Source organism: Peromyscus leucopus, chromosome 1, assembly GCF_004664715.2.
Source record: "Peromyscus leucopus breed LL Stock chromosome 1, UCI_PerLeu_2.1, whole genome shotgun sequence".
Taxonomy (NCBI): Eukaryota; Metazoa; Chordata; class Mammalia; order Rodentia; family Cricetidae; genus Peromyscus; species Peromyscus leucopus.
Genome location: NC_051063.1, coordinates 48,251,336 through 48,264,239, shown reverse-complemented (window position 1 = coordinate 48,264,239; position 12,904 = coordinate 48,251,336). Strand labels below are relative to the sequence as shown.

General features: G+C 35.7%; 1 protein-coding gene across 10 annotated transcripts in view; it reads right to left on the bottom strand.

The window, feature by feature from the left end:
- The window catches only part of Lcor (ligand dependent nuclear receptor corepressor), a 129,501-nt gene that overhangs the window by 40,521 nt on the left and 76,076 nt on the right, over positions 1 to 12,904 (bottom strand). For 8 of the 10 annotated variants that reach the window (XM_028889370.1, XM_037206848.1, XM_037206858.1 and 5 more), the window contains 3 exons: positions 11,315 to 11,447; positions 4,081 to 4,368; positions 1,080 to 1,173 (listed from right to left, as the gene is read on the bottom strand). The exons of 1 other annotated variant lie outside the window; for it this stretch is intronic. In XM_028889370.1, the coding sequence (XP_028745203.1) occupies positions 1,080 to 1,173; positions 4,081 to 4,368; positions 11,315 to 11,447 (515 nt within the window). The remainder of the gene's footprint in view (positions 1 to 1,079; positions 1,174 to 4,080; positions 4,369 to 11,314; positions 11,448 to 12,904) is intronic. One more of the 10 variants, XM_028889375.1, reaches the window with a different exon arrangement.

Below are 12,904 nucleotides of genomic sequence, written 5' to 3'. Positions count from 1 at the left end.
AACCAGGTTTAAGGTGATTCTTAAAAAAGGGCTTCATTTATGGAAATTGTACTCGGGCTTCTACTAGGACCACGCTTACACAACTCAAATGTTTTTGGTATTGAAAGGGGACCCAAATAACTTGGGATCACATTGGATTAATTTAGTATACACACAAGGAAATTCTGAGAAGAGCTTATATTAAGCCATAAGAAAGCAATTTAATGTTTTTAGAATGAAAAGAGTAGGAGGGGAGGAAGACAATGGAATTTAGGAGAAAATAAGGGGAATTTTTATAAGTCAGTAGAAGAATCCTTTGGTTTTAAAGTAATTTAGAGTAGGGTAGAAAAAGTCCATTTAGTGCCTAGTTATTCCTTCAGTGTCTAAAAAACTACCCATATCAACAGTATTAAAAAGTTTAAGGCATACACTATTAACTAATTTAAACTCACCAACATAATTTTTCACATCTAGATAATGTTACAATTTTCTAATATGGTATCTAAATATTTATTAATATCTGGTTTACCAAAATATTTACTAGCTACACATCATGAGGATTATATAATTCTTACACTATAAAATAAGTGGTCAAAGAATTCACTGTGGGGTTAAGATTTATCCACCTGAGTATATAATAATATTTGGCAATATAAGATGGTTACTCACCTACCTAAAACACTCTATTAAAAACAAAATCACATACAATTACATTTTCTGAACTGCCATGGAATTAAAACTGCAGTTCAAATCAAGAGCCAATAAAACCAAAAACCAAACCAAAACAAACAAAAATAAACACACATTAACAAACACCTCATTAGGGAGACCAAATGAAACCCTGGAGCCCACTTTTCACTCAACAACTTGAACACAGATTAATACTCTCCTCACTTCTACACTTTGCAGTTACTTAGCACAGGTTCCACACTCCAACACACTGACAAAAGGCCCAAAGATACACTTTCCTTCACTGACAGACTGAGCCTGCAAGCCTATGAAGCTGAAGAGTAAGTTTTTATAATGCTCAGGAAAACTGGCTGAATCACCTCGATGAATTATCTATAGAACTGTGGGAGGCTATAAATATTTTCCCTTACCCGTTCCCTTGAGTACTGGAGCAGCCTGAAGAATGGCTCAGGGAAGTGCTGCTAGCACATGGGCTTTTCTTAGTAGATAAATCAAGTACACCGTCTGTAGAGACACAAAGAAATACCTGAGGACATTAAGAACTGAAACAAATATGAACTGGATAGACTAAAAATTGGGAAATAACATTTGTTATACTGTTATACCTAGGTAACATTTGTCATACTGAGGTATTACGCTTAAAAAAAAAAAAAAAAGGTAGTTTCTTCCAAAGAAACAAATTTAGCAAAGCATGTTATACTGTTGTACATATAATATACATATATTTTTCAAGGCTAAGTATCTTGTCAACAGAGCAAAAGAAAAAGAAAGTTAAAACATTATAGAAGATGCTAAGATATATTGAGATATAGGAAACACCAGTTACACAGCATGGGTTCTGCACTAGAATTATTATACTTAATTTTAAACCTTTAGTCAAATGTATGAATATATTAAAAAAAAAAAACCTACATTCCTAAATTCCTCAAGATTTATCTACTTTAAACTCCAAAAACACACAAGATAATCTGAAGGGATGAATCACTTAACAGCTTATAATTTGTATATATTTTAACTATTCTTTTTGTTTTTGGAGACAGGATTTCTCTGTGTAGCCCTGGCTCTCCTGGAATTTGCTTTGCAGACCAGGCTAGCCTCAAACTCAAGAGATCCACCTCCCTCTGCCTCCCAAGTGCTTGGACTAAAGGCATGCTCCATTACCGCCCAGCTAACTATTCTTTTGATTCAAAAGTGTGTATTTAAGATAAATCCTTTAAGAAAGATCCTGCAAGTTCAAATTTCAATAGCTAAATTTTAAGAATTTTTAAAAAATTGAAATATTTTAAAATGGTGTTCAAATTTAGTGAAAAAAAAAAGGAAAATGAAGCATCTTAATATCATAACAGCTTGAAGTGTAACCTAAAAAACAAGATGAATCACAGATATTAATACATAAATTAAAGACTTTCTTTTCATCAAAGTCAATTTTCCCTTTAAAGACATACTGACAACTTCCAAAGTTGTCATTCCATCCAGAGTTAAGAAAATACAATTCAGAGCTTCTGATTTTAATTTCTAGCTGGTTAGCAGGAGGTCTTGGTATCTACATCAACAGTAAATCCTAAGTAAAATATACTTAAAACTTGAATTAGAGAATGTTGCAACTCCCCATATTTCAAGTTGCTACATATATGCAACTAAACTTCTAAAATTAAAAGACCCCAGCCTCATATAAAGTTTTTAGAAATCACTAAAACATCTACAAACAATTGTTATGTTAAAGAACTAAGTAGCATCTTAATAAATATCTAATACCCAACTGGAGAGATCTACAAAGTAAATGTAGTGCTTAGAATATTTCTAACCCAAGACAGTTGCTATAAATTAGCCTCCACCACTAACACTATAGATACATCTCTATGTTGCCACTTTTATAAATCTGAAGCTTCTGATGCAGTATCTGGAGTCAAGAGATTTTTAGTGAAAATGCCATTCTGTAGTAAAGACAACAATCCTCAATTAAACAGAAAAATACCAGGCAGTGATGGCTCTTGTCTTTAATCTTAGCACTCCCAGGAGGCAGAGACAGGCAGGTGAATCTCTGTGACTTCTAGGCCAACCTGGTCTACAGAATGGGTTCCAGGACAGCCAGGCTACATAGAGAAACCCTGTCTTGAAAAAACAACAAACAAAATCCCGAAAAAACACAACTCTGAAAACGCAGTAAGCAAAGGGCACTGGTCAGTGTGAACAGGGCCAGAAAGGTTCCTGTGTGGGTTGCTCTCAAAACAAGACATTTTGTTCACTGTTCACCATATCCAAACAGAGAGAAAAGGGAGAATAAAAGAAAGCCTACTCAAACACATACTTCAATAAGTAACTACCACCAGTCCATTAAAGGGGACATCTTCATAAATTACTTAAAATAAGAAAAAAATGGGTCCTTTTGAACTGATTATTTTTAAAAATTTTATTTCTAAAATCAAGACATTTCTTTCCAACAAATCCATCCATAACATACCTTTTCTGCTATCCTTAAGTTTTGAATACACCAATTATGATCACTTTAGAAGTTCAAACAGTGCCTCAGTTGCAAACCTGCTGAGAGCACATTATGCAAACACAAAGCGGCAGGGATTTTCAATCTATTTAAAACACTTCAGAGATGCAAGAAACATCTGAACAAAACTGATAACCTCTTAATGTTTTCACTGATTTGCATCCTTAATAATACTTATTTTGGAAATATCTTCAAATTATTTCCTTATTTAGTTCATGTGTATATATTACACTTAGTGATCTAAAGTATATTCTACTGTCTTTTATTTATAATACTATTTATTTTTAAAGGCGGGTCTTATGCAGCCCTTGTAGACTAGGCTGGCTTCAAACACCGAGATCCACCTCCTGTACTTCCCAAGTGCTAGGATTAAAGGTGTGCATTACCACACCTGGCCTGATACTCTTTTGTAATTACAATGCATATTTTTATTTATCTCATTTGTAAAGTAACTTCCAAGCAAAGGGTATTTCTCAGATAAGTACTAATACTAGAACATATAGGATAAATAAGAGAAATTTGCCTTTTTACAGGCTTAAGAATCTGATATATTTTAGAAAATGAAAATGCTTATATTACTCTCATGTTAAAGTTTAAAAATAACTGCCTGACTTTCCTGGGTGGTATATCCATCACAATCACCATCTGCTGATGGGTTAAGACTGTCACTGAGTAGTCAGGACAATTTAAGAATGACATTATTTTTAAGAGACAAGGTCTCACTATGCTGCCCAGACGATGTTCCTGCCTCAGCTCATGTAGTTGGGGCATACAGAGCATATACCCATGACCAGCTGGAATCACATTATTTTTTATACTGTTCTTGTTGCTGGTACCCTATTTGTAATTTTCTTTCTCCCCAAATTAAAGTCTTCTGATTGGAGAGAGGAGACCATGACATCAAACCATACCTTGTTCACTAGGTTCTGACTGAGACTTTCTGACAGTAAGGTCCAGAGGTGAGTCTTGGTCAGCCATGAGAAGTTTGCTGAGCACGGGGTTCTGAGTAGTTGCAGCCGTGGGAGAGGTGGTGACTGGAGATGCTTTCGGCAGGCTTTGGTTCTTTGTGCTATTGGGCTGGCTGGGGTCCTGAGTAGAGCTATTTTTTGAGGTATATTCAGCAGCAAATTGTTGGATCATTCGCTGCATGATCTCACGGGCCACTAGGGGAATTTTGGGGCCGGAGACCCAGGGACTGTCTGTAAACAAAGATTTATTTACTTTTAAAGTGGGACAATGAACTAAGAAAAAAAAGACAGCTTTCAAGAAAACATGAAACTTCACTTTAGTTTTTCTTTAAATTAATCTAGTATCCTAACAATTGTATTCACCATTTATTTATATTCTTAACTGGTAAGCATTTAGATCGCAGATTATTGAAAATAAAATAGCAAATGGTATCTTTTGGTAAGAATCACTTACCTGGTATGGAAATACCTAACCCTTCTCTTAGGAAATAGTTACTGTCAACATCTAAGATAATGTCAAGTTTTCCCTAAACTATCTTCTCACATCCTTTAAGTAAGAGTTACTGAATCTGTAACAGCTTAATTTACTTCTTATTAATGACTAAAGGAATAACAAAGTCTATAAAAGATATTTAACTTTAGGATCCAGGATTTAATTTCAAGATCCATGTAAAGACAGATTGCTGGGTGCTGCCCCCAGAGTTTCTGACTCAGCAGCTTGAGGATGGCCTTGAGAAATGGCATTCCCAACAAGCTGACAGCTGCTGATGGTCTGGGAACCATGGTTTTAGAACTCCTAGCTAGGAGTTTAAAAGTCACATTTCAAAAGCTGAAGACAATATTTTTGTAATGAAATAAACACCTAAGTAATCAATGTTTAGACAATGCTAATTCAAAACAAAGAACACAGGAATTCACCGACTGGAAAGGATCTTCAAGTTCAAATGGGGTTAAGATGAAAGAGGAAACAATCTGTATAAACCTGTTATCTTCACATTTCTATAATCACCTAGAGACTGTATCTGCTGATTTCTGTATCCCTAATCTTGCCTGGTATAAAGTGTCTGTTCAATTTATTTGGGTAATAAATACAACAATCAAATCCTTTACCAACTAATACCTTTAAAACAAGAGAAATGTGACATAAATTTGTACAGGATGTTACTAATAAAACATATTTTTAACTCTTTACCTGAACTTCATGTTTTACATTACACTTGACTCCCCCCAAGGCCTAGCCAAAGCCTTTACAAGAGTTCTCAAAAAGTTTTAGTTTCCTTATTTGTTAAGGTTTAGCTAGAAAAAGCAAGTAAGTATTCATAATAGTTTGGAAACGTGAAGAACTCTAGAGGTTTTCAATTTATGAACTTAAAGAAAATCTGATTTTTTTAAAACTATTATTAAAATATAAAACCTCCATGTAAGAACAAATCATTAAAATCCCATAAGGCTCCTAACAGATGCCAAAGAACAATACCAGAAAATGCTCATGAAGTGACACTTTTATCTACAGACTTGCTCTACACATTTCTATCCACCTAAGCCATATTTAACAACCCCACAGTTCCTCTATAAATATACTCAGTGTTGCAATCAGCTTATAAAAGATATTGAATAAAATTGTTTTTACAACTAATTCCAATTTTTAATCAAAACATGAGCCATATAGTGCCTTTATATTTTAATATTTATAAATGTATATAATGTTTTTATCCACTCAATTTTTGTGTGTGAGGGGTAATGGTGTCATGGTACATATGGAGGTCAAAGGACAATTTGCAGCAGTCAATTCTCTCTTTTCATCATGGAGGTCTTGGCGATCCAACCTGGGTTGATAGCAAAAGCACCCTTACCCATCAAGCTATCTAGGCAGCCCTTTTGATATTCATTTAATGTGTATGTGTGAGTACCTGCACAGGTGTGTGTGTGTTAAATGTACATTAATATAAATTAACACAAATAAACATAAATTACTACCTATGTCTGAAGCTTGTATAGCTCAGAGAAGGCATGATATCTGGAACTGGAGTTACAAGTGGTTCTGAGTGGCTATGTGTATGCCAAGAACTGAACCCATGTCCTCTACCAAGAGCAGCAAGTGCTCTTAACTCCTGAGCCATCTCTCCAGCACCTAACACTGGTAATCTTGTTTATTTTTGGAGACAGAGTTTCATTATTTAGCCTTGGTTGGCCTGTAACTCACTATGTAGACCAACCTGGTCTGGAACTCAGTGATCTGCCTACTTCTACCACAATTTAAAGCACTGAATCACACTGGCTTCTGAATTTTCTTTCCTTTTTTTTTTTTTTTTTTTTTTTTTGTGTGTGTGTGTTGAGACAGGGTTTCTCTGTGTAGCCCTGGCGTCCTGAAACTCACTCTGTAGATCAGGCTGGCCTCAAACTCAGAGATCCTCCTGCCTCTACTTTTTTTTTTTAATTCATTTTTTAAGGTTTATTTATTTATTATGTCTACAGTGTTCTTGTCTGCATGCCAGAAGATGCATGCCAGAAGATGGCACCAGATCTCATTACAGATGGTTGTGAGCCACCATGTGGTTGCTGGGAATTGAACTCAGGACCTCTGGAAGAGCAGCCAGTGCTCTTAACCTCTGAGCCATCACTCCAGCCCCTGCCTCTATTTTCTGAGTGCTGGGATTAAAAATGTATGCCACCACCACCTGGCCTGAATTTTTTTATTAATAGTTATATATTAGTGGCATAAATGAGATATGTTTTTACTCATGGAAAGCAAGAGAATATGTAATAAAAAGGAAAATTGCTAAACAGATGGCAAAATGTAGCAATTTATGAAATTTCTGTGTTAATAACTATTAAAGAGCTCTGTGGTGAGTAAAATATTTCATGATAAGAACTATTAAGTTCCACCTTGGATGTTTAAAAGCCAGTATTATATCTTTTCCCTTTATGAACACCATAGTCATGAGACAAAATACTCAATGTGTTTAAAGTTCTCTATATTCTAAGAGTTTCTTGACTGTATTCATTCTTTGATTTATTTAAAACATTCTGTAATTATGGTCATACCTAAAGAAACACTCACAACTGAGTCAAGTAAAAGCAATTATCAGATGCAGGAGGAAAGAACCTGCAGGTCAACATGTAACTGTTACAGCACAGCACAGCTGGATGTGGTAGCACACCTTTTACCCCAACACTCTGGAGGCAAGGGCAAGCTGTTTTCCATAAACTGGAGGCCAGTTTATGGAAAACAGCTTTATGTGAACTCCAGCATAGCCAGGGCTATACCAAGACCCTGTCTCCAAAACAAAATTAACAACCACATACACAAACACTGTCACAGCACAGCCAGTGGTATATTTCAAAATGCAAATACTATTTTAAAAAATTATTAAACATATCTTTGAGATCTCTCTCTCTCTCTATGCCCTGGAGCTCACTATGTAGACAGGTCTGGCCTTGAACTCACAGAGATCCATTTGCTTTTGCCTCCCAAATGATGGGATTAAAGGCTACTACAGCTGGCAGAACTATCAAAACTTTTAATATACAGGTAACAAAGCAGGCTGAAAAAGAATGTGATCACGATAACAGTTGAGAGGTATAGCTCTTCTTAGGACTTGTTGTATTGGCCCAATCACAAAGACTACTTTTACTGCATGTGTATTCCTACTTAGCTGTACAAAACTCCTACATAATTATTTAAAATACACAATTTACAACCCTTGGACAAACTAAATCCAAGCATCATAATTAGAGGCTAAACATGCCAAACATGAAAATCTGAACCACAAAATGCCCTGAAATTCCAGTCTTTCAAGTGTTGACATAAGACTCAAAAATGTTTGAACTGTGGATTTTCAGATTAGAGCTCTCGAATGGTAAGTCCACACAAAGATTCTAATATCTGAAACTTAAAAACACTTTCACACTCTTTAGCATTTAGGATAAGAGAAAGCCAATCTAGAGTTATAAAAACTCTTCTCTTCAGAAAAAACTCAATGCCATCTCCCTGGATAATTGCCCATTTTTGGCATTTACAGCATGCAAATGTCCATCTGAGATCTTTTCATAAAGATTAATAAAATACTTTCAAAGTGACAATATTAACATTTAAAGCAAAAAGAAAGAATTTCCAATTCCAAAGCAACAGTTTTTCTAAGCACCTCACACCAGTGTACAACTAATATACAAATAACTCAAGTTTCATACAAATTCCAACTCTTGAAATCCTAAAACCAATTCTAAGATAAGAATTCCTACTGTAAACATTATGAACCAACAGCTTATTAAGAACTTGAACATAAGTTATTCTTTTAGGACAAAGGCACGGAACTAAGTAGGGTAGAATGTCCCTGAAGGAATCTGCTATGTCAATGTCTCCCAACCAAGAATCGGCTAAAAGTGTACACTTGGGAGAAGGTGTTCTATCTTTAGTTTTAAAAGTTGCTAAAGCAACATACAGACTCATTTGGGAGATTTAGGTCAGAGTGTCAATGAGTATTAAAGATAAGTGGTAGCCTACTTAAAAATTTGATGTGTCTAGGAATCTGATGGAACAATGAAAATACAAAACAAAATGACATTGTCTGTGTACACTCTAGTGGAGAACAACTGTAAACATATTTGAATAATAAGCTGCTACTAGTTTATACCTTAAATGTCAATATCCCCACCCTTTTTTGAGACAGGGTCTTACTATGTAGACCTGACTGGCATGGAACTTGTAATGTAGATCAGGCTTTCCTGGAACTCTTAAGAAATTGGCCAGCTGAGATTAAGAGTGATAGCACACCGGCAGCAATGTGAATTCCTTTACTGAAACAATCAAATATTCATAAAATTCATAAAATTATTTTTAAAAAAAAACATAATTTTGGAACTAGGGCACTTAATTTGATAAAGTGAGCCTGAAAGACTCATTTGGGAGATTTAGGTCAGAGTGTCAATGAGTATTAAAGATAAGTGGTAGCCTACTTAAAAATTTGATGTGTCTAGGAATCTGATGGAACAATGAAAATACAAAAACATGTATTTTCCCCCAAACAACAAGCTTTGTTAAGGAATACCCTAAGTTTATAGGACTTCTCACATCAGTAATGTTCTGAAAACACTGAGCACACTAAGCAGGACAACTGGTATTCAACAGGCACCAAATATTAGAATCCTTTTTCACACTTCCAGTGCACTGTCCACCTTGAGAAGGAGGAAGGGCATCTCTGGAGGAATGAGTGGTATAAAGGAGCACTGGCCATGTGAATGCACTAAAGGAGATGGGCTCTCTGCTGAGGGTCAACGTACCCAAGATAATCAGCAGTACCAAGGACTCCTTTTTTCCTTTCCATTCCGGTTGGCCTAAACTCAAGACCCTCCCACCCTAGCTTCTCCACTTTATGGACCTCAAGTGTGCACTACTATGCCTTCCTTGTAGGAAACATTTTTAGAAACTATCATAACCACATCTACCTTAGCAGGAGAAGGGATGTGTAATTAAGGAACAGAAATTAATTCAGAAAGAATTTATTGAAGGTGAAGATTCTACTGGACATAGTGGCACACAACTTGAATCCCCGCATTTGGGAGACAAGAGGCAGGAGGAATTTCCTATGAATTCTAGGTTAGCCAGTAGTACACAGTAAGACCCTACTGAAAGAAAGAGAGGAGGGGAGAGGGGAGGGGAGGGGAGGGGAGCAGAGAGAGACAGACAGAGACTATTCACTAACTAAAACAAGATCATAAAGAGGTTATGCAGATAAAGAAAGGAATTGAAGCTGGTGGTACTGCCACACGCCTTTAATCCCAGCACTTGGGAGGCAGGGGCAGGTGGATCTCTGAGTTCAGGACAACCTGGTCTACAGAGTGAGCTCCAGGACAGCTAGAGCTACAGAGTGAAACCCTGCAGGAGACATGGTGCTGGAAGTAGGAATGGGAGGTTTGTGGGGGGTGAGGCAGAATGGACAGACTGACAACAACATAAAAAGAAAGACAGAAAGAAAAGATTGGAGAGATGGCTCAGTGGAGCATTTGTTCTTGCAGGGGGCTGGGATTTGATTTCCAGCACCCACATGGTAGCTCACAATCATCTAGAATTCCATTTCCAGGGTATCTAACCTTCAAGCGCACCAAGCCACACATGTGATGCACATACATACATTCAGGAAAAACAATCATATGTAAAATAAAATGAATAGATTCTTTTAAAGTTTTTTTTTTTTTTTAAAGATACAGAAGAACTGATTCTCCAAAAAGAATCCCTAAGCCTCAAGACTGATACATGCCTCTTTTTGACACTGCAACACAATGCTGTCATCATATCTATTGCAATTTTTAAAAAAAAATCTCAATGTCCTAAGCTATATTTACAATTTTGTGTTAGATCACACATTTATAGCTATCCTCTGCTGCATGTGGCCTGAGAGTCATGGGTTGGACAAGACAGGTGGAGAGATCTTTTCTGCTTTTCAAAACCAATATAAAACAAGCCTCTTTAAGGAAAATGATGTGCTGGAAATTCTAGAGGGAGCTATTAAATTCTATATAAAATGTAAGTAACAATGTCTTATTAGTGTTCATTTTCCTACTTAATAGTTAAAAAATATTCAGTGAAATGAAATGATGTCAATGTGGGTAGAGCAATGGCTCTGAGGTTAGGAGCACTTGTAGCTCTCAGAGAAGTTCCAGATTCAGTTCCCAGTACCCACATAATTCACAACCACAGAACCTCCAGTGCCAGGAGCTATATACCTTCTTCTGACCTATGAGAACAACAAGCACACACGGTTCACAGACATGCAGGAAGGCAACACACTCACACATATAAAATAAAAATCAATAGTTTTTAAAAGACTATATCAGTGCTTACAAAAATGCTTACAATACAACTGTAAAATTCAACTATATTTTCATTTCAAATGAAATTTCAGGTCAGATTTTCAATTTACAGAACTACTGGTTTTTATAATTGTTAAGGATTTAAACAGTAGTATTTTATATTTCTAAAACTTGTCTAAAAAATTGAAGAATTTCACAATAAATTTCTGAACTATTTAACTAAAACCATCACTTCGGAATTCAAGAGAGCAATGGGTTGTCTTAAACTTATTCCAAATTTATGTTCTAAGAGTAACTTAAAATTACATTGAAATTATGGAGATTAATATAAGACAAGCAGGCTGTGTCATCTGTTACTGAAACCAACCTTTTCTATAAAAGACTGCATTGAGGAACTCTTCTGCTTGTCTCTGGAGTCGAGTGACTTTTGCGTGCTCTTGTTTAAGCAAAGCTTCTTGCCCAGCTCCGGAAGCTGGCTCATCCAGACCGACTAAGTGTCCCTGTAAAAATATTGCGTGAAATGTTTGTACAAAATCTCTCCCCATTCAAAGATCCAAAGCACAGATGCATAAATACAAGTGTTACTAGCCAATAAGATAAACTAGTATAATACAATTAAAATATTTAGAAACTTTTAATCTGTTTAAGTACTTAAAACTTAAATTATGTTCCTAAATAACTGTATTATAATAGTAGCTCTCAGATCTTACTGGGTTGTTAAGTTGATAAATAAGTCAGAACTAGCACTATGATAGCGAACTAAAACCACACACTGTCTGTTCCAAGTACATTTCAGTATTTTAGTTACAGTATGTACGTCTTTGAACATACATACATACATGCAATAAGATGGGAATTTAAAGTTTCCAAAATGCTGCAATCAACTCATTCCAGAGACTCCCAACATGACTTCAAGGCTGCTGGAGCACTGTGCAAAGCTGATAGAGCTCTGCACTTACTTCCAGCCTTGCCTCTCACAAGCCAACAGGAAACCAGAACAATGATGGTGACCACAGAAAATAAGATAGGGAAATGCACAGTATGCGTTCTAAGCATGCTTTAAGTCCTGTGCTCACATTCCTTCTGCATCACTGCAGTGTTTAAACTCATGTGTTTACTTTCACCACTACCTAAAGAAGCTTTCTAAAAAAGAAAGTGGGCCATACTTTGCACAATAAAATGTGTATAAGAATTGAAAGCACATTATAACCCACAAACTCCTCAAAGATTTAAATGCATCCACTAATGTTTGCAACCACTTCCTATGATTTCTCCATTATAATTATCATCATACCTATTTGTTTCACATTTAAACTTCTTCATCAAGATATAATTCAGTGATAGAACTAAGCCACATAATGTAAAACCCAATGGATTTTATTCATATCTATAAATTGTTGCCATCACCATGTGAATATTTAATATCCCGTTAACACTCAACCTCCATCTCCCTGCTTATATCCAGCCTTAAGCAGCCAGTTATACATTATTTCACTTCTGAAGATATGCCTGTTGTGGCTATTTTATCTAAATGGAGCCTTTTTTTTTTTTTTTTTGGAGGGGGTAACATTTCCTCCTAGAAAATAACTTCAAGGTTCACCTGTATCATGGCAGATGTTGGCATTTCCTTTTATTTTTTTTTTTAAACTGCTAAATGAACATTCCATTTTATGGCTATACCAAATCTTACCCATTTAACAGCTGATGACTATTTGGACAGTTTCCACTTTTCCATTATCACGTAAGTAATGAGAGTATTGAGTCCTTAAGTTTTTGTGTGGATGCTTATTTTCATTTTCTTAGCTACACAGTTAAGAGGTAATTTCTGGATCATATGTTAACTATGTTCAGCATTTGAAGAAGTATAAAAGTAGCTGTACCACTTTATACTCACAACAAAAATGCATGAAGTTTTCAAGTTCCCCATATAGTCATAAATACCTTTTTTTTTTTTTTT